Source organism: Malania oleifera, chromosome 1 (assembly GCF_029873635.1).
Source record: "Malania oleifera isolate guangnan ecotype guangnan chromosome 1, ASM2987363v1, whole genome shotgun sequence".
Lineage (NCBI taxonomy): Eukaryota > Viridiplantae > Streptophyta > Magnoliopsida > Santalales > Ximeniaceae > Malania > Malania oleifera.
In genome coordinates this window covers 97,283,208-97,300,449 of record NC_080417.1, presented here as the reverse complement: position 1 = coordinate 97,300,449, position 17,242 = coordinate 97,283,208, and the positions used below count along the sequence as shown (strand labels likewise).

At 36.3% G+C, this 17,242-nt stretch overlaps 1 protein-coding gene across 3 annotated transcripts in view; it reads right to left on the bottom strand.

Annotated features, from left to right (window-relative positions):
• Positions 1 to 17,242, bottom strand: part of LOC131162358 (uncharacterized) — a 28,348-nt gene that overhangs the window by 10,506 nt on the left and 600 nt on the right. For all 3 annotated transcript variants that reach the window (XM_058118741.1, XM_058118751.1, XM_058118761.1), the window contains exons 2-4: positions 17,093 to 17,159; positions 5,067 to 5,095; positions 4,771 to 4,979 (exon numbers count right to left, since the gene is read on the bottom strand). In XM_058118741.1, the coding sequence (XP_057974724.1) occupies positions 4,771 to 4,979; positions 5,067 to 5,095; positions 17,093 to 17,159 (305 nt within the window). The remainder of the gene's footprint in view (positions 1 to 4,770; positions 4,980 to 5,066; positions 5,096 to 17,092; positions 17,160 to 17,242) is intronic.

Genomic DNA, 17,242 nt, shown 5'->3' with positions numbered 1-17,242 from the left:
GAAGTTGAAAGAATGGAATAGGAAGGTGTTCGGATACTTAAAGTTTACAAAGGCTAGCACCTTAAGAGAGTGGGTTGAGTTTGATAGCAAGGAAGAAGATAATACTTTATCGGGGGAGGAAGAGATGAGAAGAGTATCTTTGAAGAATGAGTTGGAGGAGGTGATTTTCAAAGAAATGAGAAGTTGGAGGCAAAAAACGAAGTTTAAATGGATCAGAGATGGTGATTGTAATTCTAGATTTTTCCATAGGATAGTGACAGGTAAAATGAAGAAGAATTTGATCAAAGAGTTGGAAGTGGATAGGGGGGGTCATCATAACTGATCAGAGTCAAATTGCTGCTGAAATCACTAATTTTTATTCTAATTTGTATTGTGAGGAGGATGTTAATAGACCAATAATTGAAGGTTTAGAGTGGGATCCTTTATCTGGCGAGGAGATTGGTTGGTTGGAAAAACCTTTCAAGGAAGAGGAAGTGAGGGCCACGTTTTTTGGAATGGAGAATGATGAAGCTTTAGGACTACACGATTTTAATATGGCTTTCTTCCAAGATTGTTGGAAGGTGATTTAAGGATGATTTGCTTTAGGTATTTAATAAATTTAACGAGAATGGGATTTTATGTAAGAATATCAATTCCACTTTCATAACTCTCGTGCCGAAGAAGAATAAATTTATTAAGATTTTGGACTATAGACCTATTAGCTTAGTTTCCAGTGTTTATAAAATCATCACTGTTGGCCTAATAAGGCTTACAATTCTTATTTTGATGATAACAAATCAATGATATCTTTAATATGTTTCAAGTAAATTTTTTCAGAAAAGTGACAAAGCCCAAGTGCATAAAGAAGCCTATGGATTACAAAGAATTATTGAAGAACACAAGTATAGTTTATGGATTACAAAGAATCCTTGAAGAACAAAAAGAAAAGCTTATGGATTACAAAGAGCATAAGGAATAAAATTATACTGGTGAAAAACTCAAATAAAAGATTGAAACAACAAAGATGATGGAAGAACAAGATTGAAGATTAAAGAATTATATTTTAGGATGTTCTTAATGTAAGTACTTCAAAGGTTAAACTCAAATATAAAGTGGTTTGAAGCTCATAGAAAATCAAAAAAGATTTTTTAAACATATATACTCTAAAAAGTATTTTTTTTTAATAAATAAAAAGGGCTTAAGAAGGGAAGATTTTATTAAACCATGTTTTTAAACATATTTATTTCAAAATATTTGGAAATGAATTTTAGGAATCTTTGGGAGTAATGGATGGCATCTAAAAACATCTATAAATAGTCAAAAGCTTCAAAGGTTTAATATAATGATCATAGAGGCAATATTGAAAGGTTTTTGAAATTAAGCAATTCTCAAAAGTTTCAAATCCAGAAATCTTCAAAAGTTTCAGATCCAGAAATCTTCAAAGTTTTAGATCCAACAATCTTCAAAGTTTAAGATCAAGCAACCTTCAAGGTTTTTAGATCAAGCTACTTTTCAAAGGTTTTTAGATCAAGTGATTTTCAAATATTCAAATTTCTCAAAGGATCTAAAATTTTCTTGTGCTTAAACTTTCTGATCTGATATTGATTTATATTTTTGAAGCAAAGCTTTAAAAAATCAGAATCTTTCATTTTCTTTGAAAAATCATTTGGTAATTCATACTAAGCGTTGAGCTTCAAATTTCTTATATTTGAATTACTTTGGAGTATAAGTGAGCTGATCATTGTACTAATCTACTCTATTGTGAGAGTTCTCTTTTGTACACAAATTTCTTTATCATCATTCTTAAATAATTCAGAGTTGTTGAATTGTTGGACCAAAAAAGGGGTTATTGTTTGGAGAGGCGGACTCTAGCCTGACAGAAGGAGTGGTTGTAAATTGGTATTGTTGCACCAGGTAACGGAACTGATATAGTGGAATCCTTTGGTGTTTTGCCAAAGGCGAGGACGTAGGCTGTGTTGAAGCCGAACCTAGTAAAAATCTTGTGTCTTTCTCTCTGCTTTACTTTATATTATTTACTTGCTATTGTGGTATGATTTAAATGTGCAGGTTGCAAATTCTTAAGTGAGAAAGAAATAAAGGTACTTGATATTTAGAAAGTACGTTTTGATTAATCATTTTCGGAAACCCAAAAAGGGAATACGTTGGTTAATCTGCGGAAATCTTGATCAAGTAAAGTGCATACTAAGAGTTTACTGCAAAATCAACTAAAACTCTAATATTTTTGGTTGAATGATTGAATTATGTTGATTTCATTAATTGACTTGTGAATTTAAATTTCAGTATTTTTAAGTGTAGTTATCGTTTATATATCTTGTTTTCTAGGTAATTAAAATCAATAGCTTAAAAATCATTAAATTTAAAAAGAATTCACTTCACCCCCCCTCTTGGGAAGCTATTCCTCATTTCAATCACTAGAGTGTTAGCTAATAGGCTGAGTATGGTGCTTGATAGGACAATTTGTAAGGCTGAGAGTGCATTTGTGGGGGGTGGCAAATTGTGGATGCTGTTTTGGTTGCTAATCAAATTGTGGAGAATATTCACTGGAGGAAGAAGAAGGGTATCATCTTTAACTTGGATTTTGATAAAGCTTATAATAGAGTGAATTGGAAGTTCCTGGGTAAGATCTTTGTAAGGAAAGGGTTTGGAGAGAGATGGCAACTTTGGATTAGAGGCTGCTTGCTTAATGTGAGCCACTCGATATTAGTAAATGGTGAGTATAAATGTTAGTTTAAGGCTACGAGAGGGATTAGGCAATGTAACCCTCTTTCCCCATTTTTGTTTGTTTTAGTGGCTGATTCTTTGAGCAGGATGGCGGATAGGACAATGGATAGAGGTTTAGTGAAAATCTTGGAAGTGGGGAGAGAAGGGGTCAAGGGTTCGCACCTTCAATTTGCTGATGATACTATCTTCTTTCCAGAGGATCATGAACCATCCTTTAAGAATATTTTAGATCTCCATTTTTTCGAGAAAGTTTCTAGACTTATGATTAATATGGGTAAGAGCGTTATCAGCAATTGTCAATATGGTTTTTGAGAATGTTAGGCAGCTATCTACGGAGGTGGGGTGTAGTGTTTTGGCATGGTCACTGTCCTATCTTGGGGTTCCTTTGGGGGGTAACCCTAGATCTGTTCGCTTTGGGATCTTGTTGTGGAAAGGGTTTCTTAAGAGATTATATGGGTGGAAAGGTGCTCTTTTTCCTCTTGGTGGTAGAAGCACTTTAATCCAGGTCTATCTTTCTAGTATCCCTTTATATTTTCTTTTGATTTTTAAGATTCTGGCAGGGGTTGCTAATAAGACTGAGAAGATTATGAGAGATTTTTTATGGTCGGAGGAAGGGGGTAGTAGGGATCATCTGGTTAGTTAGGGAGTGGTGGGTAGGTCTAAATAGAAGGGTGGGAAATCTGGAGTCTAAAAACACAACTCTTTTGGCTAAATGGCTTTGGCAGTTTCCACTAGAGAACTCATCTCCATGGCATTTGGTTGTTAAAATTAAGTATGGATTAGACAAAAATGGGTGAGATACTAAATTGAGATTTAGATGTTCTTTGGAGAGTCTGCAGAAAGCTATCTCTCAGAGTTATAATTCCTAGTGGGAAGAGGTAATAAAATCCAATTTTGGAAAAATCCTTGGTTGGGGATTGTAGTTTTATCCACCTCTTTCCATGCCTTTTTCTGTCTATGAGTCCATTTCTTCTTTTGTTGTTGATCCAAGTGGTCCTTTGCCTTCTTGGGATTTCCACTTCCATAGATCGTTAAATGTAGGGAGATGGGAGAGCTATCCTCTTTGCTAGTCCTGTTGAATAACTGACATTTTTCTTTAGAGGATAGATGGTCTACATCTTCAAATCCTTTGAGGGTATATTCGTGCAAATCTTTTTGTGATTTTTTGAATAGGTCCCCTTTAAAATTAAGGCTTTCAACTGGTTGGTTGCGCTTGATAGAATCAATACCAATAACTTGCTGCAGGTTAGGAGACCTTTGAAGGCTATATCTCCAGACATATGTGTTCTCTGCTTTAATTGTTCAAAATCATCATCGCATTTATTCATTCATTGTGACTATGCTTGGAGTGTTTGGAATAAGTTATTTGGTATTTTATGCGAATGTTCGGTGAGTTCTAAGACAGTGGAGGATTTTTTGGCAGTGACTTTTGCTGGATTTGGCAGGAAACGGGATAGGGCAACACTTTGGAAATGTGCTTTTTTTTTGCAATTTTTGGGGGCTGTGGATTGAGGGTAATGCACACATTTTTCTAGGGAGTAAGAAGGCTCAGTTTCTGCTTTGGGAAAAGATACATTTACTTGGCTTCTCTTTGGTGTGTGGGACAAGGGAATTTTAAGGGGGTGAGCTTGTTTGATATTCAGCGCAATTGGCGTTTTGAGCTGGAGTGTTGATTCATGATGGTTTTTTTCTCTTTTGTTCTCTAGCAAGTTGTTCCTTTGTGTTTTTTTATCTGGACTTTCCAGACTTTGTTAAGGAGATGTCTTATTCTCTTAGCTGTATGGTCTTCTTCTATTAATGAATCCTTCTTTTATAATGAAAAAAAAAAAAAAAGGGTAATGCAACTGCATGATTGAGCAGTTTTCATAAGAAGAAACATTACCAAAAGCTTATAAGCTATGTCAAGTTGTATAAATTAGCAGTATAATGTATAGCATACACCTGAGTGCAATCATTGTCAACTTGACACTGTATAATAGATGAAGTATTTGTCAAAGCATATTAGGAACAGCATATCAAAGTTGAAAAGATAAAATTTGAGATAATTACTGATCATGTCCGTCAACTGTGAATCGACACGAGGTTGCAAGTATTCCTGCATTGTTTATCAGGAGCTGTACTGAATGATGCATGTCTGAATCTGAAAGCCATTGCTTAAGGGACTCTACGAACTTTAGGATTGAGCAGAAGGATGAAAAGTCAACCTGAAAGCATTTGATATGTGCATCTTTGTCCCATTGTTTAATCTCTGTCACAGTCTATCACACAAACAGGAAGAGAAAATATTGAGAAATATGCATAATTGCGGAAGCAAAATCACAAAAAAACATATGAATGAGTTTTACCTTTGATAACAAATCAGAAGAACGTCCAGCTGAAGACATGAAATGAATTTCCCTTATAAAATTTGGATATTAATAAGAAGTCAATCTTGCTAATAAATAGAGAAAAATGATATCTGCATGATTAAGTGAAAACAATCACAGCCAATAATTTTAATCCTCCTGAAAAAATATCAAAGGAACTTGGTGATACAGGAATGTCAAACTATGGAGAAGATTCCAATTACCTAAATAAAACTATTTCTGTTTTTTTTTTTTTTTTTTGCACAACTAAAGAATTATATTAAAGGAAGAAAGGGCGGGTACAACAAAGAAACCAGGGAGAACAAGGCATCTTCCCACAACAAAAGGAAAACAGCTGAGCAAAAAGAAAGTAAATACAAGACATTCTAATTATTTAATACTAAATAATCCCACTACACATCATCTAAACAAACATGAAGAAAGAATCCATTTGCTGAGGCACCAAAGGGATGCAAGGAAAACCAGTCTGCACCAAAGCATGCTACTGGAAGGGGCAACACCTCTAAAGATAACTAGCATTTCTTTCCAACCAAACACCCTAAATAATAGCCAGAACAGAACAGCGCCACAAAACTGTCCTTCCTTTCCCCTCACCAAAACGCCTACTCTTCAAAGAACCAGGGCAGACCCATTCTAACAAAAAATTCTAAGTAATTCCATTGAACCCAAGGGCAGGGACAATATAAAAACAAGTGACACAGTTTTCCCACAACTAAACCAAAGGACACAAACATCAGGTGACAGGACTTTGTTAAGTCTTCACTTCTAAAGCAAATCATTAGTGTTGATTTTCTCCAGGATTGCAGTCCAAGAAAAGGCCTTGATCTTTGAAGAAACTTCAGCTTTCGAGATTAAACACAAAAGGAAAAAGGGCTAACTTTAGGGTCATGGATCAAATGAGGAAAGAAAGATTTGCGTGAGAAATCCCCACAAGAATCCAAACTCCAAATATGTTTATTACTTCCAAATTGAACACGAAAAGAATCAAGCACAATAGCCAAAGAAGCAAGCTCATTAGTTTTTCTCTCATTTGGATTCCTCCCAAATGAAAATCCCATGAATGGCCATCCTCTTGCAAAATGAGGAAGGTTGAGATAGGACTCATGAAGGGTAGATAACCAAAAAAGACAAGGGAATCCAATCGACAAAGGCACATCCCCAATCTGATGATCCTCCCAATGGCAGATTCTCTCTCCATTATCCACTTTATAATGAACATTATGAAAGAAAAAACGGTAGATTTGAGACACAAATTTCAAAGGACTCGAGCAAGTAATATTGACTCCTGTATTAGCATTCCAATCAATTTGTATAAGTCCAAATTTACTACCACTTAGCTTGTGCCAAGTAAATGAGTTCCTTCTCTTTAATTTAGAGTAAATGGCTTCAAACTTTCTAGACTTACTGCATACCAATTAAATCCCAATTTTAAGGTAAAATTGATGCCGTATGTGTCTTTTTGTTTCTTAATCCTTTTATAGATGGAAGAGAAAAATGTTAATTTTATTTTTCTTGGAAAGTTATTTTGACAGTCAAATTACATTGCTCAAGAATGTAACTTGACCACAGTTTTGAGGAACTACACTAGACTCATGATTTGAAAATGCTAAAATGCTTTCCATGATGCTTAAACAAACCAGCTTTTCATCACTAAACAAAAATGAGGTGTGATCTGCATAACTAAGATCCCGCCCCTCATATCTACAGTGATGAAACTAGTGCAATAAATTGGTAAGGGTAGAATTGGTCTCTGAGGTGGACAGACTTTATCATCAAACATTGAATGTTTTTTAAAAATAAATTTCAATATTGACATTGATTCATATTGTATGATTATATTTTTTAAAAAGGGTCTAATGCTCGCCAACTACACCAAAAAATCAGCAGTGGCATTAATTAGAACTTAGAAGCTATTTATTGTTCCAAAATGCAACCATGACTAAAACCCATCCCAGAAACTTCCAACTGAGTTTGTCAAAGGCCTTACTCATGACATCTTTAAGGCTAACTGGAAAATCATCACTGCCTCTCTCCCGTATAGTTTCCAAAAGTTCATGCTCAAGAAGAATATTATTAGGGACAACCTTGCTTGGTAAAAACGCCGCTTGATGGAGAGAAATAAGCTCTAGAATGATCAATTTAAGCCAGTTAAACATAATCTTGGATACAACAACAACAACAATAACAACAAAACCAAGCCTTAAATCCCACTAGGTGGGGTCAGCTATATGAATCCTTTTTTGCCAATTTATGCGATCATGGACCATTTTTTTTTTTACAGATTCAAGGCTATTAAATCCTTACTATGTCATTCCAAGTTATTTTAGGTCTGCCCCTACCCTTTCTATTGCTCCTCACAGCAACTAACTCATTCTTCCTCACTGGCGCACTATATGGCCTATGTTGCAAGTGTCCAGACCATTTGAATTGTCCCTCCCTTATTTTATCTTTTATAAGAGCTACACCTAACTTACTGCGAATATGTTCATTCCTTTTAATTTTATGGGTATTAGTCTTGGGAATGAGAACTAAAAATGTCTTCTTCATTTCTTTGAAGAGAAAATTTGACCAAAAAAAAGCCAATTACCAGTCTTGTGATAGCACTTTTTGCATGGTTAGATGTTAGAGATGATAAAAAATAACAGGCATACCATCTGGACCCAGTGCTTTAAATGAACCCAATTGAAAAAAAGTTGTCTCAATTTTGATAGATGTTGTGGGGCAGTCCAACTGGTGACATTGCTCTGCAGGAAGTGTCGGCCATTCCAAATCTTCCACAGTTTCACAGAATGCATCCCAATCCTCAGTTGGAGATGTATCATGTTTGACAGAAAATGGTCCCTAACCATCTGGGGAAGCCGTATGGGATCACGTATCCAAGTTGCATTATTGTCCGGTAGCATTAAGATGCAATTCACTAAGAGGCATTAAGGGTAGATAAGTGAAAATATCTTGTATTTCAATCCCCTTGGAGAAATCAACGAACGTATGCTTTTTGTTCCCAGAAAAAATGTTCAAAATCCAACTAATTATTTCAGTTCGTCTCACGTAAACTATCCTACATGCAGTATTACTAATTATTCAGATATAGCTGAGTAAGATGCAAAAAAGTTTGTGAGAAGATTAATAGTCTCGTAGTCATCCAAACACAGCCGATTCCACTGAATCAACTAATTTCATAGTATTTGCAATTTCTTAGCAATTTGTTTTGATACGCAGCGAATCCAGACAACTGTTGGGTCCATGCAGAAAAGACAAGATGGTGAAAGTCTTGGTGCTGCAGTCATATAGCTTTAAATCAAAAAGGTCTAGGCCCAATAGGAGGGTCGAGTTCTATGATGGGACTTAGTGGCGAGCGATCTGATCGTACAATACCCAAATTATAACCATTAGGCATTGATCATTGCTCCATCCAGGCATTCCTATACACAAGCATTGCCTTGTCAGTTATGTGTCCAAACTCCAAATATAACCAGTATGCAAATCCATTCAATGTGCATGAAAAATATGGGTTTGAAAATCTTCGTGCCCAAAATTGTAGATAGCTGGAAACTTAATTAATCTCACAGGGATAGGATTTGGTTAAAATCACCTATATATAACCACAGTAGGTCTATTAGAGAGTTCCAACTATTTGCTCCAAAAGCAAGTAACAGGAATGCAGTTTAGGATACTCACAAATAAAAGATACATCTTCTATTGAGATATCATGATGATCCAATTTAATGAAAAAAAGAAAAGCAATGATCCTACGCATCAAGGATACAAGAACAACAACAACAAGCCTTAAGTCCCACTAGGTGGGGTTGGCTACAAGAATCCTTTTCCACCAATTCACCCCGATCGAAAGCATTTTCCTCCTCTAGCTTAAGAACTATTAAATTCTACCACTACCCCTTTTAATACCAAAAACAATAATTAACTCACTCCTCCTCACAAGTCTGCTACTAAGCCTATGTTTCAAATGCCCAAACCATCTAAGGCGCCACTCTCTTATCTTGTATTTGACTAGTGCTATGCCTATTTATTGTGTATATGTTCGTTCCTTAATTTATCTTATAATGTTATACCACTCATCCATCTTAACATTATCATTGTAGAAACTTTTACTTTATGTACATGTGTTTCTTAGTTGCCCAACATTCTTATTCATAAAGCATGGCTGACCTTATAGCCATCTTATAGAACTCCTTTTAATTTTAAGGGTATTCGACTATTACACAACATGCTTGATGCATTCCTCCATTTTACCCAACCCGCTTTAACTCTATGTATTACACCCTCTTCAATTTCCCCTTCGACTTTTATAATAGATCCAAGATATCACAATCTACTAGTGCCATTAATTTCTCGATTATCAAGTTTAATCTTCTCTCCAATACTCCACCTTACATTATTGAATTACGTTTCATATATTTTGTCTTATTCCTACTCATCCTAAAACCTTTAAGAGTTTAGACTTTAAAACGGTTCTCCAAAGTTCTAACTTAAATTCCATACTATCCTTTCATCAATCAAGACAATATCATCTGCAAACAACATAGACCAAGGGATCTCGTTTTGGATATTCTTTAGTTAGTTCATCAATCACTAAAGCAAAAAGATAAGGACACAAAGTAGAACCTTGTACACCTATTGTGACTAGAAATTCTCTAGATTTACCTCCTACAGTCCTAGCATCAGTTGTGACTCCATCTACTGCAGACTCCCTTCTTTTCTATAAACTTTTCCATTAATCTTCTTAAAAGATAAATCACTTCTGTTGTCGATCTCCTAGGCATAAAACCAACTTTGAAACTCTCATTTCAAGTCTTATTCTTAGTTCAACTACCTTTTCCCATAGTTTCATCGTATGACTCATAATCTTAATTCTGCAATAGTTATTACAATTTTGAATATCGCCTTTGCTTTTGTATAAAAGTATTAAACATGTTTTTCCTCCATTCCTCTGGTATTTTATTGGTTTTAATTATAGTGTTAAATAGATTAGTTAACCATATACTTTCTTTATCCCCTAAATTTTCCAAACTTCAATTGGTATGTTATCTAGTCCTATAGATTTCCCACTTATCATCTTTTTTAAAGTCATCTTAACTTCAAGACTCTAATTTTGCGAACAAATCTCATATTTTTAGTATTTTCCTCATTTGTCACTTCCAAGCTCAAGCTTTTAGCTTGGTTTTCATTAAACAACTAATTAAAGTATCTCCACCACCTCTCTTTTATGTCTACTACTTTGATAAAGACATTATCATTCTCGTCCTTTAGACATTTTATATTGCCTAAATTTTTGCATTTTATTTATTTAACTCTAGCGAGTTTATAAATGTCTTTTTCTCCTTTTGTATCTAGTATAGTATATAAAGTATCATAAGCTCTATGTTTAGCTTCATTAATAGCTTTTTTGCATTTTTTCTTGCCTCTTTATACTTTTTAAGATTTTCTATATTTCTACAACTTTGCCATGGTTTATACCAGTTTTTTTTTTTGTCTTTATGACTTTTTGGACATCTTGATCCCATTACCAACTTTCTTTACTGCCCAAGTATCTCCCTCTAGATTCACTTAAAACCTCTTTTGTTATCTTTATGATAGAGTTAGCCATTCTATTTCATATAGTGTTCACATATTCTCATCAAAGGATAGAGACGAAAAGAAATTCCTAATCCCATGCCAACAACAAAGCACCACTAAAGTGCACATTTGGACGAAAGTCACAAAAGAAACAATTAGACAAGCCAAAATCATTCAAATCTTTGTGAAGCCTGGGGCATGAAGTAAACTTCATATCCATTAGGTAACGAAACTTAGGTTGATAATGCCTCGAGCTAGTAAGGCAGTGAACAGTACAGTTTCAAGACAAAAATTTCATGGCTTTGGTGGGACAGCCCATAAACACGGTGCCAATATTGTGAGGCATGGCATTTAGAAGATCCTCCAAACTCTAGAATTATTGAACAGAATATTGCGGTTTATGGAGTACAAGTATCAAATAAAAGTCCTCGAAAGCAAACATTATGGACCTTTATTAAGGCTGAAGTCTGCGCCAATTGAAACTGCATTAGATAAAGGTTGTTATCTTGCACAGACATTTTTGGCATCTTCCTCCCTCAGGCTGAATCTCTCATGGAACTTGTACGGAATTACCAGCTTGCAATGAGTCCATAGATCATTGAGCAGTGGGAGTATGATAGATGGGTTCATAGGCCGGTACCTGCTTGCATTAAGTAGCAAACCAGTTTGCACTGGGTACACCTAAAGCATGGGATCTAGATAGTATACCTGCTATTTTTTCATCAACATTTCTAACCCTGACAAAAATCGCTATCGCAAGAATGGAAATTGGCTTTTTTTCCCCCTCAAGTTTTATCAAAGAAACATTTAAGACATTTTTACTTCCCATTCCAAGACTAATAATCTGAAATCAGTAGTTGAGTTTTAACCAATTAGTTTATCTAATATCCTTTGTAAAATCATACCCAAGATCATGGTTAACTGGCTCAAATCCATCATCCCAGGACTTATTTCTGCTCATCGAATGATGTTTGTTCCAGGCAGGGTTGTCTCTTGTTTCTGATAATATTCTTCTTGAGCATGAGCTTTTGGAAACCAACCGGAAGAAGAATGGTCAAGATTTTTTCGTTGGATTTAAAATAGTTATGAGTAAGGCTTATAATAAACTCAGTTGAAGGGTTCTAGAATGGTTCTTGGTCAAAATTGGATTGCCAACATCATGGATTCAGTATATCAATCAGTGTATTAAATTTCTTATCAAGTATTATTTAGTGGATCGCCTACTCCACCACTCCAGCCACATAAGGGACTCCATCAAGGTGATCCCCTATCACCCATTTAATCATTATTTGTGCAAATGCTTTGTCGCTTCATTGGAATGCACCAACATTTTACAGCACTGCCCATTATTTCTCTGGCACAGAATATCCCTCCTATTGATTGTCTCATGTATGCCAATGCTGTACATTTTTTTCAGGATCACTTCTGATAGCTGTGCCATATCATCCCATATCTTGTGTCCTTACAGTAGTCTGGTAGGGCAAGCGATAAATTCCACAGGCATGAACTTTTTTCCAGTCTGAACACACTGCCTTGCTTTAAGAAGATATTTCAATGTCAGCTAAAAGCCTGAAAGTCAAAATATTTCAAACACCCAATCCATATTTGGAAATTCCTATTACATGGCATAAGTACAAGTGAGCTAATATGGATGGGTGATGGCTTCTCAGAAACTTCCAGGCTCAAAGGTGAAGTCCCTCTTCTTCCCAAACCATGAAATTTTAATCATATCCATCTTGCAAACTCTACCAGTGTACATCATGTCATCTTTCAAGATCCCTGCATCAATATGTCAGGACATCTGTTGCCACTGCACTCAGTTTATGACTAGCAGAAGAAGTTGCATTGGTGTAGATAGTCTATCTTATGTGGCCCCAAAACTACCAGTGGCATGGGATTTCGTGACACTAAGTGTTCAACAAGGCTCTACTGGAAAAACAGGCATGGCAAATGGCCATATCTGCAGATTTACTTACCTGCAGCCTCCCCCGGGCCAAATACTGTCACAATATGGTTTCCGGCACTGGCTTACCACTACATCCCTCTTCCAGTGCATCTTGCGGCTGGACAAGTGTTATTTATGGGTGGAAGTTTATTCAGTTAGAGATCAGTGGTTTTTCTATGCCTTATTCAACGATCAATAATAAGTTCTGTTTGCAGCTGCTGGGGGTTTCCAACATTTGCTTTAACAATACCCACCTTGAAAATGATTATATGTGTGTCCTATTCAATGAGCATGGACAAGTTCTGCTTGAAGTTGTTGGGGGACTCTGTTCATGGAGGAACTCACTGATCGCTGGCTCCAAACTTGGTTCCAAATAGTTCTATACAGTCATCACTTATTTGGAAGCATAGCTTTGATGGGTTATATTCCCCAAATAGAGATCATTCTAATTACCTCCACAGAAGCCACCTGGGCAAGAATGTGGAAACTACCATTGATCCCTAACCTCAACACGTTTCTGTGGAAGATACTTATGGGTATCCCACCTACTTGGCTGAGTCTGTCTGGCAATTATATTATTAACATGGCCATATGCCCAATCTATTTACAATGTGAGGAAATGATGGAACAACTATTTTGAAATTGCCCCGGTGTTTTGTTTGCATCTGAAATTATTGCTCAGGATTACTCAACTAGCATGCAAGCTCAAGACTGATTGAACTTCTACCACATAATATGTTGGATGAATCAGCTGTAGTTCTATTTGGCCATATCAAATTTATGTTATGGGCCTTATGGCACCATTGGGGCATCAGAATGATTGTTGTTTTGGGTCAACATGAACAAATCCACTTGCAACTCAGGACCTGCTCCAAAATGGCACTTTCTTTGTGAATCTGGATCTCAGCAACCATGCCCATGAGTCACACCTTATCCGGTTCATTACAATGTGGATGCCTACCATATTTCTCCATCTAGCTATTAAAAAGGGAATAGGGATGGCAAGGTTGGCATGGCGGTTAACAAAATATGCAAGGAGGCAGAATAGCAATACACATCCACACAATACATCAGGTGACTGCTATCGTCCCTATGCTCATCAATGCAGAGTGATGCTACCCAAGCTATGGCTGATGGGTTAATAATTCATGTTTCCATCCCACATTAACCATTTCAGGAGATACTTGAGCCCTTGCAAAACTCTGCATCGGAGTTATGATTCTAGCTATGGACTTGCAACATTTATGAGTTCTCTTCCCCAAATTCACCATCTATGGCCATCTCCACTTCCAACTCACACATGTCATAAATGAACCAATTCCGCAACACACCAGAACTTTCATTATGTTTATGCTACTCTTGCTTGTAATTATGCTTTACTGACACTATAGTTCTAATTCATATTTTACTAATAAACTTTTTCCTTTCACGACAAAGGGAAAAAGATGCAAACATGCAGAAGTTAGCCCACTTATTGGCACAGTTTGATGAAGTATCAGGAAGAAGATAATTTGCATGGGTGCCAGACAAGCAAGGTTTCTTCTTTATTAAAAGTGCTTGGCAAGCAATGAGAAATTCTCAGCCTATGGTTAGTTGGCATCACCTGGTATTGGGCAGGCTTGTTTCCAGATTCGGCTTTTATTCTCTCGTTGTCATTTTTTTTGGATAAATAAAACAACTTCATTCAAAAAAGAAATAATTACAAGAAGAAGAGGATAAGATATCCTCCATGAAAAGTGAAAAACAAAATTACAGCAATGCTGCCTTCCAATCCCTTTGAACATCCGACAGCAATACTCCTCCAAAACCCCAAAAGAATGTGCCCAAAAATAATCAAAAAAAGGAACTTTCTCCCAAAGAAAAGGCAGAGGAGTCTTCCAATCTTTGAAGATCCTTGCACTCTTTTTGAGCCAAGGAACCCACAAAATAGCAAAAAGAGCACATGTCCAAAAAATCCTGCCTCTTTTACTCGTTCCAAGACCCCAAAAATTCACCAAAAAAAAATCATATGCATTCTGCTGAGCTACCCAATCCTCACCGTAACAGGAGAACAAAGAATTCCAAAGACACCTTGCTACCCAACAATGAATAAAAAGATAAATATTAATTTAATTTGCCTCATGGGACAGCACACAAACTTCTGGACTATGAGGTCTCCTATTCTATAGCAAGTCATTTATATTAATTCTATTTAGGACAACAGTCCAGATAAAAGCCCAGTTGAAAGAAACTGTTGCTTTCCAAACAGCTTTGCTCAGGCAAAAGAGCTGGGATTTGAAGATTTTAAAAGATGATTAAGAAAAAAAAAATTGAAGAAAAAGACCTGAAGAATCCCCAACCCACAGCATTATATCCCCCCTCAAATTAGGGAAAAAAGAATCCAGCAAATCCAATAAAGAGGTAAGCTCATAGACCTCTCTTTCATTGAGACTCCTAAAGAAATGGAAATCCCAAGAAAAAGATCCCCATTCAGGGAGATAGAAGCAGAAATTGGAGCATTATGAGTAGGAGAAAATTTAAGTAAATGCGGCACCAACAGCTCCAACGTCTCACCAACCCAAGTATCCTCCCAGAATTGAATTCTATTACCATTACCCACTATAAAGTGAGTAATAGGAAAGAAAAGAAAAGCCTAGAAAACAAACTTCCAGGGGCTCACATGAGTAACATTGCCAATCCCCTCAGTATCCCACCCATTCTATTGCATTCCATACCTGCTCTTAATAACTTGATGCAGGAAGGAGCTAGACTTGGGGAACCTCCATAACCATTTTCCAATTAAACAGATTTCTTTTAGAAACCATATTTCCAAGCACCACCCCCCACCTTCCTTTCAAATTTAGGTCTCCTGACCACCTCCCACTGGGAAACACTGACATTTTTGGAAGCCTAAAGTGTTAGTATCTGACTACTGTCAGATAATGACACCTGCCTGACAGTCTCTGACATGTATCCAACATGCATAGGAAATTAATTAATTAATTTTTATTTTTGGACACCATTGAGGCACTTCCAGTTCCAGACACTTCCTAACAAAAAGACGACACTGTGGGACACTTCTTACACCGAAATATGGTGTTTCATTGCCTCCATTAACAATGTTAACAAAAGCCCCCAAAAAACCTGAGGAGAAGTTGAGAGATTGAAAGTCAAGATGTCAGCCATGTCCTTGACTTGTTCTTTTTAGTTGGACCAATATTCTATAACATGAATGTAGTTGATGATTGTACAAATCTAGTTTGTAAAATGTGTAATTGATGATTTTGCATGAATGATGGTTATATTTCATTTTAAATCAAAATTACCACAATATTTTCCATCTAAAAGGAAAAACCTAATCAGCGTATCCTTGCCATGGCATATCTTCATTTTTTCAAAATTGTCGTATTGTAGTGCCAATATGGTGTTGTATTTGTGTCTCATATCAATATCAAGGTTCCCAGCTGACAAGGTGATCCCTCTTATCCTCCCAAAAACCATACCACAAGAAATATCTCCTGATTGTCTTGAGGGTCTTGGCCACTCTAGCAGGAATTTTGGAAAGGGATAAAAAGGAAACAGGAGTATTAGAAAGGGAAGCACTAATGAGAGTGATCCTACCCCCAACGAAAGGCAAACCATCTTCCAACCTTCTAATTTCCTCCCTACTCTCTTGATCTCAAAAAGCATCCGACAAACGATTGCCCCCTAAAAGAAGTCCAACGCACAATAAAGGCCAAGCTAAGAGGTCGCAAAAAGCATTCTATAATATGAATGCAGTTGATGACTGTATAACTATAGCTTGTAAAATGTGCTATTGATAGTTGTGTGTGAATGATGCTTATGTTTCATTTTAAATTCAAATTGTCTCAATATTTGTCATCTAAAATGAAAAAATTTCCTCAATATATATATATATATATATACTAATTAATTAATGTATCCTTGGTGTGCCGTATTCTCTTTTTTCTTTTTTTAAAAATTTCCGTATTGCCATGTTGGCATTGCATTGTATTTGCGTCTCATGCTGGTATTGCAAATTTCTAGGAATGCTTGCAGGCAGTGGTCTCCTGATGCAGGCTGCATGGTTCTAAATACTGATGCCTCATTCAGTTCATCTTTGGGTGGATTTAAGAGATTTCAGATGCACACCAACTTTTGATTTTGCATTTACAGAGCTCAGTGGTTTATCTGAGCTGCAAGTTATGGATAGAGGCTTGCCTTTTTGTAGCAGATGGGGGGTCTCTTTAATTCAATTTAGGCCACTAGTTCTCAGGTAGTTTAACAGATCCTGGGAAAGGTAGATACTGTCCTATGGAGAGTAAGAGGTTGTTATCCTATGGAGAGTAAGAAGTTGTTAAAAAGTACCTTTTCATGCAACATATTTGTTTTGTTCGTCTCAGTGCTTGTGACAAAGTATATCAGATTACAGCTGAAAGCAAATGTACCATACAACATGCTGAATTGAGTGAGTGTGGATTAAAATAATGGAGGATGGTCAGATTACCCAGAATAATATAGAAACCTTCCTTTGAAAGAGCATGGGCAGCCGCTGCTCCCAAACCTGATGTAGCCTGAAACCAACAAACCCAGGAAAAAAAAAAAAAAAAACAATAAGGAATGTGGTTGAATTATGAACATAATATTCAGCAAGAAC